Source organism: Labeo rohita, chromosome 16 (genome assembly GCF_022985175.1).
Source record: "Labeo rohita strain BAU-BD-2019 chromosome 16, IGBB_LRoh.1.0, whole genome shotgun sequence".
Taxonomy (NCBI): Eukaryota; Metazoa; Chordata; class Actinopteri; order Cypriniformes; family Cyprinidae; genus Labeo; species Labeo rohita.
This window is the reverse complement of record NC_066884.1, coordinates 15,295,326-15,314,053: the sequence shown is the minus strand read 5'-3', so window position 1 is coordinate 15,314,053 and position 18,728 is coordinate 15,295,326. Positions and strand designations below refer to the sequence as shown.

Sequence of the window (18,728 nt, the reverse complement as noted above, 5' to 3'; positions counted from 1 at the left end):
AATAGGAACCAAAGGGCTGAAGGTCTAAATTGCAGTTTCAGTGCAGCTTCAAAGGTCTCTACATGATCCCAGCTGAAGAACAACTTATCTAGTGAAACGATTAGTCATTAAAAAAAAAAAAAAATTAAATAAAAATGAATATACTTTTTAACCCAAATGCTTGTCTTGCACTAGCTCTGCGTCCACAACTTCACGTGTGACACGTGTGACATAGGCGGAAGTACCAACCCAATGTTTACAAAGCAAACATGCAAAAACTAAATTAAATACGCTTTACAAAAAAAGGCAAAATGTCGGACGAAGTTGGAGAAGAAAATCCGATGGAGTTCAGTACTACTTCTGCTTACGTCACACGTGACCTTTCCAATGTCTCTCCATAATGCATGAAGTGCATTGCAGAGCTAGTGCAAGACGAGCATTTGTGGTTAAAAAGTATAGCAATTTTTATTTTTTTAGAACATGACAAATAGTTTCGCTACATAAGACCCTTATTCCTTGCCTGGGATCGTGTAGAGCTCTTTGAAACTGCACCTTCAACTTGTTGGCCCCTACTGAAGTCCACTATATGGAGAAAAATCCTGGCATGTTTTCCTCAAAAACCTTTTTTGTTTTTTCGACTGAAGAAAGAAAGGCATGAACATCTTGGATGACATGGGAAATTTTTAAGTGTAAGTGAACCAATCCTTCAACAATAATAAAGCAATTGATAAAACTGCTGAAATAATGATATTTTACCAAAAAGCTCATGTGATGATCTGTTGTCTGTTTGCTTTTAATAATGATGAATGAACATGGATATGATGAATGAAAACATGTATACTTGCCGTATAAACTGAGCAAGCAAAAAAAAAAAAAATTGGATATTATCAGCCTCAATATTGGCATAAAATGTGTAAAGAACAATGCCAATGCATTTCTCTTCTCTTGGCCGCAACCGATATGGTCTGATATGGTATTCTATATCCTGGAGAACATTAAGAGTGTGACCCAGCTGATCTGCAGACTCACCCTGACATCGGTTGAGTCCCCATGTCGGATGTTGCTGGCCCAGGTGCAGGGTTCACTACTGCTCTCGAAGTAGTGGAAGACTCTGAGTACGCGCTCCAGAGGCCCTGCCGTTCGCTCCATCCCTGCGCTGAAGCGAGGCTTGACCCCCTGGTTCAGGGCATGGGTCAGGTTGGGGTCCAGGTAAGCCGCTGCCATGGCTTTGGTGGGTGCTAACTGTCCGTCATATTCTGAGGAGAAGATAAAACTGTCACTACAGAGGCCTTGAAGAAGTACAGTTAATACTGTAAATCTGTTCCAGTATAATAAAAAAAAAACAAAAAAAAACATTCATTATATATTTACACACACATTTTATTATTATTATAAAAAACATCTTCTGTTGTTCTGATTCTGATATTAGATCAAACTGGAAAAAAAGCCTGCAGGAACATTGATAATTTTTTAATTAATATTTTTATTCTTGCTTGTGCTACAAAATATGACCTGAAGAAACGCTATTGTAAATGGATGAACTAGCAGCTTTGCAATGCATGCAATCTCTATTATCTTATTATAATAATAAAAATTAGGAGTGGACGATATACTGGTAGAAATTTTTTAACTGGTAGAGACTGGACTTTCATCTCTCTCAAGGTTAGCTGCGCTACTTGGTCACAGTAACTTATCGTTTACATGTGTTTTTTTAACATTGTGGTTTAAAAACAATTGATTTTAAGCTGTTGAAACACAATCAGCAGCAAAAGAGAACTCATTTCACTATATGTATACGCTGTCTGAAAGACCATTTCTGAGCACACAAAGATAAAGCGTGAGAGTGCTGAACCTTATTTTTGCTGCCTTTTAGGCCTTGAATGATTAAATACACACACTAGTATGTGTCAAAATGCCCATCTTTGCAAGTATTCTCATAAACACAGTAATTTAGATCTTAAGTGAAAGCAAACAGCTGAGAAAGAAAACACCTGGGCAGCTCTTAAAGTGACAGCAGTCTAATATTCCAGCAGTTAATCAAACAACAAAAGAGAGAAAAATGTCTGCTCTTGACTAAACTACTTTTGTAACTTTAATAAGAAAAAAATATTTTTTCGTAAAAATATTTACGCATTCTGATATCATAAAGACCCTATTTAAAGCAAAAATAACTATATTGTGATATCTATATTGTTCGTGTGAAATAAAATGACTCATATTGTGATGTAAGATTTTGCTCATATCGCCCACCCCTAATAATACTACTAATCAGATCATTACATAAGGGAATATTCTTGTTCAGAATAGAAAGAAAAACACATTAATCACAGCACAAACATTCATTTCCCCCGCAGAGCGCACAGATGAATCAAAACACACTGACAAGACAATGAAAGCTCTCAGTCAAGTCAGTTCAGAGATGTCACCTGACAACAACCGAGGCAATGAACGGCAGCGAAACAACCCCAACGCTTTGGATGTACACCGATAAAGAAGACCGTCTGATCAGCTTGATATTCAACTGTCAGAGCAAAATATACAGCAGGATGCTGCAGACACTAACAGGAGGTTGTACTCCTGGGAGGAAGTAAAGGAAAAGGTCCAGACACCAACACTTCAGACGGACAGATGTCTCCTGCAAGCATGCCAGACGAGTGGCCTTCGGGACTATGATAGTGTCAGATATTCTGGCGAAACAGCTTCAAGTACAACAATCCATGATGGCAAACTATAGCATTCCAGAGCTGCAAGGTCAACACAACAATGGCTGTTTCATGTCAGTTAAATCAGCCCGAAACATTCCCACGATGTGTCTACAGCTCTGTTACAAGGTTAGATGATGAAGAGCTTAGCATAAAGGTAATGATAAGCCTACATTATTGAAGAATAAACCCTAAAAGAAGGAGTCACAGTGAACATTGATCATTATTGACCAATCAGAATCAAGTATTCCACAGAGAAAACAGTAATGTGGCTTTTACAAATCACACAAACAACTTCACATCTATAAATAATTCAAAAAAGTATGTCACCTACACAATAAACTTAGCAAACAGGAAATTAAATCAGCGTAAAACAACCGGTAAGCACACAGGACACATTTTATTGCAGTTTTAAGTTAGTTTCAGTTAATTTTGAGCTCCTCTCCTACCTTTTCTGAAGAAGGGCCAGCAGGTACACGCCAGCGTGGATCTCAATAGTTCAGGGCTTAAACGGCCCTCTAAAAACACAAACAATAAGCCTGCGAAAGCAACTTAAGTTCAAAGCACACATGCACTCTGTTGGGTCCGAAGGACGTCAAGAAACCGTAAAATCCATACTGTCACTACTGTCAGTCTTTTGGTGCATATTTCAAACATAACTGCCCTCTCACATATATTCAAACGGACAATATAGTTTAGTAGCTTCCTCTGTGTGACATCACATCCTGGTAATCATAATGTGTCCAGACTGGCCCATGCTTCATGTAACCAGCGCTCCAGTTCCTGTCCTCTTATCCTGAGGAGACTAGGAGAATACACAACACTTCCTGACAAGACGTCATGAGTCAAAGACCTGAATTCAACAGCCCTAAAATCACGACACTTGGGTTAAACCAGCTGATAGACCACAAGCATTCGCTCTAGACTACACGCATACACACGATTGAACTCGCCCACAAGTAAACACACGTGGTTAAATGGGACCTTGGCCAGGAGGAGGAGTTCACACACACATATCTGACTGAAAACACTGGAGCTTCGCCTTTATAACACGATCAATTTTTAGCATATAATAACAGAATAATGTATTTTTTATTATAATCTGACAATTATTTTATGGAATATTGCAGTATTTATTAAACTGTAAATGATTTGTCTGCGCACAGCATTAACTATTTAAAATTCATGTCCCCTCATAATATTTAATCAAAACAACTTCCCCTCCCTCCTGTAATGACATCTCTTCTCTTCTCTAATGACATATATACTGACGCAAAGGCGGGAAAACCCGTCACTCACATGATATTACAACAATAGCATGCGACAATGATCCAACAGTTCAATCAATTCCTGATGGACCCAATTAAATCCTGTCCTACATTTGTTCTCTTTAAGAAGCCATTTCATTTGGATACACGTCACAATAGTGAAGACAAAACCATTGCAACTTCCTTTTAATGTCGACTAATTATTTTACTGTATTGACAGTAGTTTCTATATATTCTTCCTAGTTTATATAAATTCTGTTTGAAAAGATATACAAGAGAAAATATCTTCCCCAACATGGAAGGCTTTGAATATTGTTTTGGACATTAGGGGGACCTTCATAAGACAGCTGAACTTGCCTGATTCTAAAACATTATGAATCCTGACACTAAATATGGCTAGCACAGTAACACCTGAGAGTATTATATTTAGCTGTGCTATTTCCATAGAGGAAATAGATACAGTGACATTGCAATGAATGACATAAGAAAATGACTGAATGGTCGTTCATTCACTGTACATTAGTTTATTCACATGAATGTCCTTGACTGAACCAGAGGCAAGAGAGAGAAGCTTTGTTTCTGTAATCATTGACTTCAGAAGGATTTTCTAAAATCTCAGTCATCCAGTAGCCTGAATGGTTATAATGTGTACCCCCAAATATTCTGTTTCCTTTTACTGAACTGATGTATAGTGGCTCACAAGAACATTGCATACGATGAGACAGATCTCAGGCACTCTGAACACAACATAACAATCTACGCTATAAGCCAAAACAAAACTAAAGTAAACAAAAGGAAAACATGCAAAAACAAAACCAGAAACAAAACAAAAAACACAAAACAAAAGCAAACATTCTTCAAAACGCACACAAAAACAAAACCTACAACAAAACCCAGAAACAAAAAAACCAAGCACAAAACTAAAGCAAGCATCCTTACTAAAGCAAAGCAAAAAACTAAAAACAAAACAAAAAAGAAAACTTAAAGCAAAAAAAAGCAAAGTACACACAAAAACAAAACCTGCAACAAAAGCCAGAACACAAAACTAAAGCAAACATCCTTACAAATCCTCCCAAAGCAAAGCACACACACAAAACAAACACAAAAGCAAAAAATCTTGTCAAAGCAAAACACAAAATAAAACTAAACTAAACAAAAAAGACAAATCAAAGCAAGGAAAAGCAAAACACATCACAAAAACAAAACCTGCAGCAAAAAGCAGAAACAAAAACACAAAACAAAATTTTTTGCCAAAGCAAAGCAAAAAACAAAAGACAAATCAAAGCAAAGAAAAACTTGCACCAAAAGCCAGAAAAAAAAAACAAAAACGCAAAACAAAAGCAAAGATTCTTGTCAAAGCAAACCAAAAAATAAAAAAATAAATAAAACAAAGCAAGACAAAAAAAGACAACTCAATGCAAAGCAAAACACACACAAAAGAAAACCTGCAACAAAACAAAACAAACACAAAACAAAAGCAAACATTCTTAACAAATCAAAGCAAAAAACAAAATAAAACAAAACAAGATGAAAAAAAGACATCAAAGCAAAGTAACAAAAAACATGCACAAAAATAAAACCTGCAACAAAAGCCAGAAACACAACAAAACAAACAAAACAAAAGCAAACAAAGCAAAAAAAAGACATAAATGTAAAGAAAAGCAAAACACACAAAAACAAAACCTGCAACAAAAGCCAAAAACAAAACAAACCCAACACAAAACAAAAGCAAACATTTTTTGATATAAACATTTTTGATAAAGCAAATAAATAAATAAATGAAAAATAAAACAAGACAAAAAAAGACAAAGCACAGAAAAGCAAAACACACACAAAAACAAAACCTGCAACAAAAGCCAGAAACAAAACTAAACCAAACACAAAAGAAAAGCAATCATTCAAAAAAAAAAAACTATCGCTAACACAATAATTCAGATGAAAGTGAAGACACTGCTTAGACATATCAGTGTCATAGTCATTTTATCTGTCCGTACACATGTGCTGCATTCACCTTATCTTTCTCCCAGCAGTCAATGGTCTTTTCAAAAAGCTCACTCACCACCAGGGAGACTAGACACCACACAAAAAGCTCCTGTATCTGAGCTTAAGAAACGTAAGCTGAGACATCTGATAGTGAGAGTGGTCTCTCTCAATGTCTCTTTCTCACTTAACGTATCTTTCTCTGCCTCCTCCATAGCTATAGGTTAAACGAAGGAGGAGACTGGAGGGGCTCTTTTCACGGGGTAATTCTGCACAGATACATAGGTAGAGGATTCATTCTCTCACAAGAAGACACCAACAGCCCCAAGCAAGCATATGGAATTCTTTGCAGCAAACGCACAGGCCTCGGAGAAAGTAAAAATTGGATGGTTCTGTGCCTCCGAAACAGATTATTCCGATTCCACGCTCAATTTCTCTACAGACAGGAGCTGAAAAGAATTAAAAAAGAGAGAGTCTGACATTTCTTTGGCCTATTAGATCTTAAACCTTGGACGAGACTTTTGCCTTGTCATTGCTCTCCGTTTCCTCATTTCTTTGTTCTTGGCTTATAGAGAATGTCAGTTTTCCAATCGTTTTACGCACATTACACCGTATAGCTACTGTATCCGTCGTTCTCCTTCCACACTGTTAATTCTTTTAATGGCTATAAAACCTGTGTCTGGTGCACGGAAAAGGAAGCAGCCTGATTGTGGTGGAGACAAGCAAGGCGTGCAGGAAATCTGATTTCATCTATTTGGCCCGGATGGATATGGGAAGAAACAAAAGGATGCTCACTTGGGGTAGGAATGAGTTTAACATACTGCGTTTATGATAAAACAATAAAATGATAATTTATGTTCTTTACAAAAAAAAAAAAATATCTGTAAGTTGCAATCACTATGTGAAATAGGGTGAAATTCCAGAGATGAAAATGTGAGAAAGTAGCTGTCAAGAGTCTGTATAGGGAAAATAAAATAAAATAAAATAAAATAAAATAATAAAATAAAATATCAGTACCATTCATCATCCCTCAAAGAAATTTACAGTAACTCCCACTAACAATAACTATCAGTATATTTTGTATTCAGTATGTGCCAAGCTTCCCACACACACACACTCAGCTGAGCTCCGATGGGAATTCACCCCTCAGTAATGAAGCTACACTCCACCTACATGACTGCTCTTGCACTGATGTCAGCGGACAGATAATCAGGCTGACAGCCGCTCTCTGATTGTTCATTAAACTCAGCCTAATGAGCTGGAGCTCTTAGACACAGAGTTGAAATCTCAGCCCTACATTACAGAAGAGATCCTTTAGTGTGGATGATTTTCATTGAAACTATCTATATTAAAATATAATTAATAATTGAAAGAAACATGCCAATTTGAATAACTTTGGCCAGACTTGCACACATGATAACAGTACAAATCAGCAACATTTGGAACGATGTAGGGTAAAAATAAGCACACAGACCACTCATCCACACACAAGCGCAAGTAAAATGTGAGTGAATAAAACATTACTGACATGTGTAATTCAAATCTAAGAGTATTAAAGAAAACATCTGCTGCGACTTTTACGACTGTAAAAGACATGGATAATGTTACAAAAGATTTATTTAAAATAAATGCTGTATTTTCGAAACGTTCCATTCATTTAAGCAGCAAAGCTGTTTATAACTTTAATAATAATAATAATCAAAAATGTTTATTAGAATGATTTATGAAGGATTATGTGACATTGAAGGCTGGAGTTATGGCTGCTGACAATTCAGTTTTGCTATCATAGGAATATATTACATTTTAAACGTATTCATATAGAAGTCATTTAAAATGGTAATAATATTCACAATATTACTGTTTTACTGTTTTTGACCATCTAAATCCAGCCCTCGGGAGCATAATAGAAATATACACTACCACTAGTCAAACATTTTTGAACAGTACGATTTTTAATGTTTTTTAAAGTCTCTTCTGCTCACCAAGCCTGCATTTATATGATCCAAAGTATAGCAAGAACAGTAAAATTTGGAAATATTTTACTATTTAAAATAACTGTTTTTCTATTTACATTTTAAAATGTAATTGATTTCCCTGATTTCAAAGCTGAACTTTTAGCATCATTACTCCAGTCACATCATTCTAATCATTCTAATATTCTGATTTGCAGCTCAAAAAAACATTTATTATTATTATTATTATGTTAAAAAAACAGCTGAGTAGAATTTTTCAGGTTTCTTCGATTAATAGAAAGTTCAGAAGAACAGCATTTATCTGAAATAGAAATAATTTGTAACATTATACAGAAAATGTCTTTATCATCACTTTTGATCAATTTAAAGCATCCTTGCTACATAAAAGTATTCATATTAATTTCTACCATTTATTCCTTATTTCCTATCATTTATTAGCTTTTTATTTCAGATAAATGCTCATCTTTAGATCTTTTTACTCAAAGAATCCTGAAAAAAAAAAAGTTCTCATTTTTGATAATAATACTAATAATAAAAAAAAAAAATGTTTCTTGAATGGCAAATCAGCACATGAAGCATATGAAGACTGAAGTAATGAACGCTGAAGATTTAGTTTTGATCACAGGAATAAATTACATTTTAAAATATATTCAAATAGAAAGCTTTTATAAATAGTAAAAATATTTCACAATATTACTGCTTTCGCTACATTTTGGATCAAACAAATGCAGGCTTGGTGAGCAGAAAAGAAGAAGAAAAAAAACATTCAAAATCTTACTGTTCAAAAACTTTTGACTGGTAGTGTGTATTTTATAAATAAAAATCGACCCGAAACCTTTCGCATGGTTGAATGGTAATTCATATGATAAAATATTATTTTCTATATGGAGATATGATACAGCACAGTGATTAAAAATGTAAATTAAATATCAGGTCAAACGGGTTGACCTGACAATCATGACTGATACTCCACCAGAGACATGCTGAAAAAAGAAAAGGAAAAAAAAAAAAAAAAACTTGACCTGCAGTACTGATGCAATATTGTGAGAAATGTAGGACTGTAACGCCACAGCTAATACACTACTAATATAGATGTGCTAGCAGTCATCTGCCAAGATATTAAACTAACCCCAATACAACACCACCATAAAGGAAAGTAGTAGAAATCTAGAGAGACGGAATCCACAGAGAGGTCATATCAGTACTCCTACACCTTTCATTTCTCCTAAACCGCCTTTAAATCAATACACCACATCCTGTAAGACAGAACGAGCGTGAAACATTATCGTGGAGGTTTTCTGGAAGCAGGTTGCAGTGCTGTATCTGGGTGACATACTTGGCAGAGGGGGAGGGTAGGAGTAGACGCAGGCTCCTCGTGCCCAGCACAGAGGAAAAGGACTGCAGCCGCTGCTCTCCATCCGCTGGCCTCCGCTCTCGTCTCTCTCCCAGGCCCAGCGGCTCTCCGACTCCCTGGCAGAGTCATAGGGAGCAGGGGGTGACCCCGGCCCACCGCAACGTACTGTTACCAGGCCACCAGGGATGGCCCTCAGAGGCCTGGGACGAGGCGTGGTGTGAGGTCGCAGAAAGGTGACTGGTCAGCTGACCGAACCTCTAATCCAGGAGTGCGAAAACATGAAGTGATCAACCAGGACCAGGAATGAGGGTAGATATGCAAGGTGAAAACGTGGTCTCGTTTTCCTCAGAAGCGCTTTTTGAAAACCACCAGCAAGCGCAGTGGAAAAAGATCCAGAAGTGACAGGGAAATCCCACAGCTGTCCGGAGTAATCCGAAGAATGGATGCAGCAGGCGAGGCTGGAACAAAAGCAGAAATGTCGACAAGAATAATCCTCACATGCTAAAACGCTTCCTTTTAGCTGCCTTTCTGAAGTTCATCCAGATTAAGAGAGACGCTGCGCTGACGGCGTGTGTAATTTTCACAATCCGGCAGAGTGTGTCAGGAGAGAAAGTGTGCATACGAGGGAGGGATGAGAGAGTAGAGAAAGAATCAGGCCAAGTGAGATAAGAGGAGGGGCCTCTTTAAATATGCTAATCAGCTCTGTGAAAACCAACCACTATTGGCTGACCAGCTCGTGTTTACAAAACACAGACCACCAAGCCAAAAGAAGCGGCCGATCAGGTTTTTCAGGGTGTGTGTTTGACCAGGATTATTCAACTGGGCGGTCCGGCTTCTGTTTACATTCTCAGTATTGTGTTGCAAATTTAAATACAAAGCTTTATCATTTCTAAGAACCTCTAATCACCTTATGAATGATGGTAGAAATGTTATATGCTTCACTAAAAGGATATCTGTGGGCTGCTCGTGGAGATTCATGTGGAGAGGGACTGAAGGAATGTCCGTCAATTACCTGACAAAGGCTTAAGGAAGGAAGTCGGCTTCCTGTTTTTGACAACAGCCCATACTTGCAGAGATGCACGTAAATAAAAAAATGTAACATCGCTGCAAATGAAGCAAATGAGTGCATCATCAAGCTTTGCAATTTGCATAACTTGCATAATTCTTAATGCTGATGTTATAAGGTACTTTGGCGATGCACTGAAGAAATATTTCAGAATTTTTGTGTAATCCCATGCACGCCATTTCAGCTTAGCAACTACAGTTAAGTCCTTGTTCTGTCTGGTTTACTATAATTCTGTATGTAATGACTTTGCAATCCATCTTAACGTTTTGCTAAAAAGGATGAAATATAAAGCAGAAATAGATACAAAGAGCAAGTGAGTGTGTGACAGTATCAATTAAAATTTGAAGAAAGAACTATACCTAAAAAATGTAGCATGTTTTATAACTGGTTGAAAAAATAATGGCTTAATAATAATTATTTAAATATACAAAACTGCACTCATTGGTTTTTTAGGGTTCCCATTTTTGTTCTAGAATAGAACAGAATAGTATAGAATTTTGTGAAGGGGTCAATAACTTAAAACTAAACACAAAATAATTTTGTGTCTTGAATAGACCAGACTAAAATAAAGTACTGTTCTGTCCAGGATCATTACCATAAAACTGAATGTGAAAAAAAGGTTTATAAGAGTCTAGAACAGAGTCCACATTTTATTAGAATAGAACAGAATAGAATAGAATAGAATAGAATAGGAGTCCATATTTTATTAGCACAAAATAATTTTTGTTCCTGTAATAAACTAGAATATAATACTATTCTCTACAGGGTTTACTAACATTACGAAATGTTTTTGTCTAGAATAGAATAGAATAGAATAGAATAGAATAGAATAGAGTTCACATTTTATTAGCACAAAATCATTTTTGTGGCTGTAATAGAATAGAATAGAATAATATTCTGTACAGGGTTTATTAACATAAAACTGAACATGAAATGTCTGTGTCTAGAATAGAATAGAATAGAATAGAACAGAATAGAGTCCACATTTTATTAGCATAAAATCATTTTTGTGCCTGTAATAGAATAGAATAGAATACTATTCTGTACAGCGGTTATTAACATAAAACTGAACATGAAATCTTTGTGTCTAGAATAGAACAGAATAGAGAGTAGAATACGGTCCACGTTTTATTAGCAAAAATCATTTTTTGGCTGTAATAGAATAGAATAGAATACTATTCTGTACAGGGGTTATTTATATAAAACTGAACATGAAATGTTTGTGTCTAGAATATAATAGAATAGAATAGAGAGTACAATACAGTCCACATTTTATTAGCACAAAATCATTTTTGTGCCTGTAATAGAATAGAATAAAATACTATTCTGTACAGCGGTTATTAACATAAAACTGAACATGAAATCTTTGTGTTTAGAATAGAATAGAATAGAGAGTAGAACACGGTCCACATTTTATTAGCAAAAAATCATTTTTGGCTGTAACAGAATAGAATAGAATAGAATAGAATAGAATAGAATAGAATAGAATAGAATAGAATACTATTCTGTACAGGGGTTATTAACATAAAATTGAACATGAAATGTTTGTGTCTAGAATAGAATAGAATAGAATAGAATAGAATAGAATAGAATAGAATAGAGAGTACAATACAGTCCACATTTTATTAGCACAAAATCATTTTTGTGCCTGTAATAGAAAAGAACAGAATACTATTCTGTACAGGGTTTGTTAACATAAAACTGAACATGAAATGTCTGTATCTAGAATAGAATAGAATAGAATAGAATAAAATATAGTCCACATTTTATTAGCACAAAATCATTTTTGTGCCTGTAATAGAATAGAATAGAATAGAATACTATTCTGTACAAGGTTTATTAACAAAACTGAACATGAAATGTTTGTGTCTAGAATAGAATAGAATAGAATACAGTCCATGTTTTATTAGCACAAAATCATTTTTGTGCCTGTAATAGAATAAAACACTATTCTGTACAGGGTTTATTAACATAAAACTAAACATGAAAAAATGCCTAGAATAGAATAGAATTCTGTTTTTTGATAAATACAGTGATGCACCCCACCACAGACAAAGGTCAAGAAACTTAATACAGCAAATTTGTGCAATATTTTGTGTCAGAACTTACTGTTTGATTGCAAAGCATAACGCAAAAAATGATTTGCTGTTATTTAACAGTTTCACCTTGCCATGTTTGCCAGAGATATTCATTACTATTCCAAGCACTCGTTCCCTATAGGGAGGGCAAACAGGTCACTTCCTGCTATACTAACCGCATTCTCGAATATCAGCTAATAGGCCCCATTTTGTGCTTAATAATGGTCTCCATAGATGCCATACAGACACACAGGAACCCTACTGTCTAAAAAGGCCCTCCTTCCCTCCAACAGTAATGCCCTTGGCGATGGAAAGAATCAAGGTTGAAAATATGAAACATCAGCTGATTGGTTGGGCATCTTGAATGTGATTGGACAACGTTCAAGTTCCTGAGAAAACGATGAAGGAATTGAGGATGCACCAGTAAACTACACATCTAGACTTGAACAACATTCCCTCAACACTGAAAAAATTGAAAAAAAAAAGAAAGTGTGATCACCTAAAATTACAGCTATAACCCAAACTCAAACGCTTACAGCATTAAAAAGTGTTTTTTACATAAATGAATAATACATCAAATGAGAAAAGCTGGTTATGGGGGGAATTAAAATTCAGCTCCATTGTCATATGGGCTGCCCAAAGGCGGCTGACAGGCTTTGGAACAGAATGTACTGATCTGCTTTATACAGGAGAACACGCTCTGCCCAATTCACATTCAGTAAATGGTGGATTAAGGTTAGGTTGACATTTCCCCCGATCAATTTGAAATCCATTTCAGAGAGAGAGAGAGAGAGAGAGAGAGAGAGAGAGAGAGAGAGAGAGAGTATAAGAGCTTGTCTTACCTGCATAATATGATATCCTTGAAATATCTGCAAAAAAATAACAGAATCATGTTAGAGTTTATGCAGTTCAAGAAATGATCTTGATTCTACAAAAGAACTGAAACTAGTATGTTAAAGTACTGTTTGTGTGTGCATGTGTACCAGTGTGTGTTTAGAGGGCCCTCTAGCTGTCAACTACTATGGAAATCTACACATTTAACTACAATCAAATCAATAGAAAAGATTAAACGTTTATGGGCATCTAGTGATAAATGCACCTGAAATAACCTCTGACACAGAACGAGAAAGCAAAGCAGAAAAAGTAGAAAATTACAGCTAAGCAAAAAACTAAAATTGACAGTAGAAACACCAGAACTAAAATACAGACCCAACTCAATATAAACTGCATCTTAAACTGATGCCAACAAAAAAAATCCAGACTATCTAGTTCTACAGACTTTCCACCCTAAAAGAGCTTTCTTAAAAGATTTGTGGCTTTTAGTCCATTCTTTGTTTTGAGGTTATCTATACGTTAGTGAAACTACCCTTTACTAGCCAGCAGCAAATCATGGTTCATGACTATGATGCAACTAAACTTCCTTACTAAAATAGTAAATATGGTCACAAAACAGGAAAATAAAATAAAACTGCACTCAAAGTTAGAATTAAATGGAATAGTATAGAATAGAATATAATTTTGTGAAGGGGTCAATAAAACTAAACAAAATCATTTTGCATCTTGAATAGACCAGACTACAATAAAATACTGTTCTGTCAAGGATCATTACCATAAAACTGAATATGAAAAAAAAGTTTGTGTCTGGAATAGAATAGAATAGAACAGAATAGAATAGAATAGAATACTATTCTGTACAGGGTTTATTAACATAAAACTGAACATGAAATGTATGTGTCTAGAATAGAATAGAATAGAATAGAATAGAATACTTTTCTGTATATGGATCATTACCATAAAACTGAACATGAAAAAAATGCCTAGAATAAAATAGAATTCTGTCCAGAGATCATTAACATGAATTTTGTTATTTGGAATAGAATCGAACAGAATAGAATTCAGTCCCAATTTTATTAGCACAAAATCATGTCCCTGTAATAGAATAGAATAGAATAGACTACTATTCTGTACAGGGCTTATTAACATAAAACTGAACATGAATTATTTGTGTCTAGAATAGAATAGAATAAAATAGAATAGAATACTTTTCTGCCTAAGAATCATTAACAAAAAAAATGTCTAGAATAAAATAGAATTCTGTCCAGAGATCATTAACATGTTTTTTGGTTTTTGTTTTTGCAACAGAATAGAACAGAATAGAATAGAATATTGTGGAGGGGTCAAAAACTTAAAAATAAACAAAATTATTTTGCTACTGGGATAGACCAGACTACAACAGAATAATGTTCTGTCCAGGATCATTACCATAAAACTGACCATGAAAAAAAGTTTGTGTCTGGAATAGAATAGAATAGAATAGAATAGAATACTATTCTGTACAGGGTTTAACATTAAACTAAACATACAATGTTTGTGAATATAATAGAATAGAATTCAACCAAGGAATTGCTTAGCATGAAACTGAACATGAAAAAAGGTCTAGAAAAGTATAGAATTCAGTCCAGAGATCATTAACATGAAATGTTTGCTTTTGTAATAGAATAGGATAGCATTCTGTCCAGGGATCATTAAAAAAATAAACAAAATGTTTGTATCTGGAATAGTGTAGAACACAATAGAACAGAACAGAAAAGAACAGAATAGAATAGAATATAATAGAACAAAATCCAGCGACCATTATCATGAAACTACAGCACACAGAAAGAACAGTGCGATGCAAAAAGCTCAGAATGAGGTCATTCTTTAGCCCCATGCTCACTCAGACTCTATCAGCAGGTCAGCCAGAGGCTGAGTGACAATCAGAACTGCTGAAAACTCTGTCTCATTAAAGGGGAACACTGGATAATCTTTTCATTGTAGATGCTGAATTTGACTGCACCCTAATTGGAATGCAGTGGATTTGAGCTATTGGAAGCATTAGAATCTCAGACTGCATTCCGCTGAAAAGGTGAATAAACAAAAGCCGGCCAGACTTTGCAATTCTGTGATGGATTGCAGCAAAATGGAGGTATAAATAAGACTGCATTTAATTCAAAGGTCATTGCGGTACTCTACAAAACTTATAAAACTACAAAGTCTGGTTTATTTTCTCTGCCAGCTACCAAGTTTCACTTTATGAACTATTTTAGAATTAAAAACACCAGTGAGATCTCCTCATAAACACAGGCAGCTATCAAACTGGCAATCTACCTAAGCCTCACCCAGCAGAACAGAGGAAAACAGAAAAGAAAAACAGACAGTAATTTTGAAAAAGAGACAACAAACACTGGAGCCATCCTTCATCGAGAACAGAGAGGATCGCAAAATTGTCACAAATGAGCACAAGCAGGGAGCATTCGTCTATTGTCATAGACTGTGCTGTAGCTTCAGGCCTGATGGTAAGACTGACAGGTATTTGTCAGAGTAAGAGCAGGAGAAGAGGCTGAGATGTTATTGTTCATATAATCTCCTGATTGATTCATCACACCAACCCTGAGACAGTGTACAATTCCAAAAACTGCCAGTCACGAATCACGATATGGCAATGTTTCCAACAGGACAGAAATGCCTCAGTAAATAAACAGAAGAAAAAAACATTCTGTGCTGTGTGAGGAAAAAACATTTCATACCATCTCAAATGGATTTCTGGAACAAAGCATTCGGTTTGTTGATGGAACACAGTGGTCTACCACCTTCTTCAGGTGGTTCTTCAGCCCTACCAACCATTTACTCCAACTTGGACCATCTAAATACCATCAGAAGCTGGTTTTATTTGGATTTTACAACAAAAAACAAAACTTTTTAAAGTAAAACTATCCAAGGCTAAAGAAGAATGACACCCAAACTTCTTAATGATGCCTTTATTGCTTATTGAATAACAGCCAAATGATCTTGCACAAGACTTCTGAGAACATCCTTTACTATTATGAAACACTGGTGCCAAGTTATTGTGACACCCACAGCATTTTACACAGAGAATAAATCTAGGAAATAAAATGAAAACCAAGATTAGAAACTTGCTAAATGTTATGCTCACAGTGACACAGCAATTCAGCTGTTTGGACAATATCTTTCTCATTGTTAACATCTTCAGTCAAATCTTTTCCAGTACTTGCCATTCAAGATGAAAGCAAACAAGCTGCATTGGAAGATCCATCTACATAATTTTTAAGGGAAGCACAATATATATTAATACTATATTATTAATCATTTGTTATTCAAGATTTTTGCAAGTTATCAGTACAATTTTTACATTTAAACACATTTGTCATTATCTTACACTCAATTTTACATTATGATATGAGTAATTTTATTTTGCGGTAATGGTATATATCACAATTTAGTTATTTTTGTTTTAAATAATTTCTTTATATCAAACTTTGATATACCATAGTCATTTTATAATTCTTCTCACTTCAATATAATAAATACAAAAAACTAATACTTGCCTAAATAAAAAAAAAATAAAAAACACTGAATTTTACTGAAGACTAGTAAATATTCAACGAATAAACAAATTTGTTGTTTGATTAACATAAATGACAGACAGCAGGAATATTAGACTGCTGTCACTTTAAGAACTGCCCAATATACTGTAACACATATGTTTTCTTTCTCAGCTGTTTGACAATAGCCGACAAATTTGACAAATTTCTACCAGTTAATTGTGTCTACTGGTAGATCACCCATCCCTACACTATTATTTAACAACACTGTTAAATGTATTCTTCAGCCAAATTCAAGATGAATATCCATATATTATCATGCTGTGATGCCTACACTGACTTGTAGCATTAAAAATGATTTATTTTAGTTTTAAGTGTTTTATTTTTAACTAATTTAACAAATTAGAATTACATATTGATATCTGCAATGCCATTTATCAGTGACCAGCCATAAAATTACAAAAAATCCTCGTCAGAATCTCAGGATTGTGCATCCTTTTTTCTTGAAGGCATGTACAAATAGAGTCAAAAACAGTGCACAACAGAGACTGATGTGTGTGTTCCACTCCGGGCAAAGTAGAGGAGGGCTTGTAACCCACAGGGGAGAAGGAAGAGTAAGAGTGAAAGACAGAGAGGAGAGGATTGACCCCTCCCAACAGCATCTACAAAAGACATCCATCAGTTCAAACCCTTCTGAAAGCCCCCCTCTGCTTACAGCGCACAAATTCGCCCGTTTCTTAACCTCTTATCTCTCCTCTCAGCAGTCACACCGCTGAGCCTGAGACACTGCCATAAAGACTCATCACGCTGCTGCTGACTGACAGATGCTGAACTGAAACCAGTTTTAAGGTGCAGATTAGGGACAGACAACTTTAAATCAATGCAAGATGACCCAGCTTTACAGCTGGTGACTTCAAGGGATAGTCCACCCAAAAAAATGACAATTCTGTCATCACTTTATTTAGCCTCACGTTGCTCCAAACCTACGGAAGCCAGTTTCCACCACTGAATGAAAAAATAAAAAAGGTTATTGCGACTTTTTAAATCTCACAATTCTGACTTTCTCCTCAAAATTGCATGACACAAACTCAATTCTGAAATTCTGACTTTTTTCCTTGCAAATGCCAGTTTAGACCTCACAATTCTGCTTTTTCTTCTCAGAACTGTGATATATAAACTCAAAACTGTGAGTTATAAAGTCTAATTTTGAGGGGGGAAAAAAGACTGATATGCTCTTAGAATTGAGAGTTTATATCTCACAATTCCTAACTCGTAATTGTATGTTATTAAGTCAGAATTGTGAGATTTAGGCCTAAACTCACAATTCTGAGATAAAAGTCACAAATGAGAGATATAAACTTGCAATTCTGAGAAAAATTCACAACCGTGAGTTTATATCTCACAATTCTGACTTTATTTCCCAGAATTGCGACTTTATTTCTCAGAATTGCAAGTTTATATCTCACAATTCCGAGAAAAAAGTCGGAATTGCAAGTTTGTATAACGCAAATGTGAGACTTGCAAGTTTGCAAGTTTGAATCATGCAATTCTGAGAAAAAAAAGTCAAAATTGTGACTTTATATCTCGCAATTCTGACTTTATTTTACAGAATTGCAACCTTATTTCTCAGAATTGCAAGCTTATCTCACACAATTCTGAGAAAAAAGTTAGAATTGCAAGTTTGTATAACGCAAATGTGAGAAAAAATTCAGAATTGTGGCTTTATATCTCATAATTCTGACTTTATTTCCCAGAATTACGACTTTATTTCTCAGAATTGCAAGTTTGTCATGCAATTATGACTTCATAGCTTGCAAATGCAAGTTTGTATCATGCAATTTCGAAAAAAAAATTAATTAGAATTGCAAGATGTAAACTTGCAATTGCGAGAAAAAAAAAGTCAGAATTGTGAGATGACAATGACCCTTTTTTATTCAGTGAATTTT

At 35.2% G+C, this 18,728-nt stretch overlaps 1 protein-coding gene across 13 annotated transcripts in view; it reads right to left on the bottom strand.

Moving 5' to 3' along the window:
- The window catches only part of ptk2ab (protein tyrosine kinase 2ab), a 76,168-nt gene that overhangs the window by 51,377 nt on the left and 6,063 nt on the right, over nt 1-18,728 (bottom strand). For 3 of the 13 annotated variants that reach the window (XM_051131943.1, XM_051131946.1, XM_051131944.1), the window contains exons 1-2: nt 9,239-9,888; nt 1,009-1,235 (exon numbers count right to left, since the gene is read on the bottom strand). In XM_051131943.1, coding sequence (XP_050987900.1) covers nt 1,009-1,235; nt 9,239-9,320 — 309 coding nt within the window. In that variant the 5' untranslated portion in view covers nt 9,321-9,888. Of the gene's footprint in view, nt 1-1,008; nt 1,236-3,130; nt 3,582-9,238; nt 9,912-13,242; nt 13,270-18,728 lie in introns of those variants that run through there. The other 10 variants (XM_051131951.1, XM_051131953.1, XM_051131952.1 and 7 more) reach the window with 7 other exon arrangements.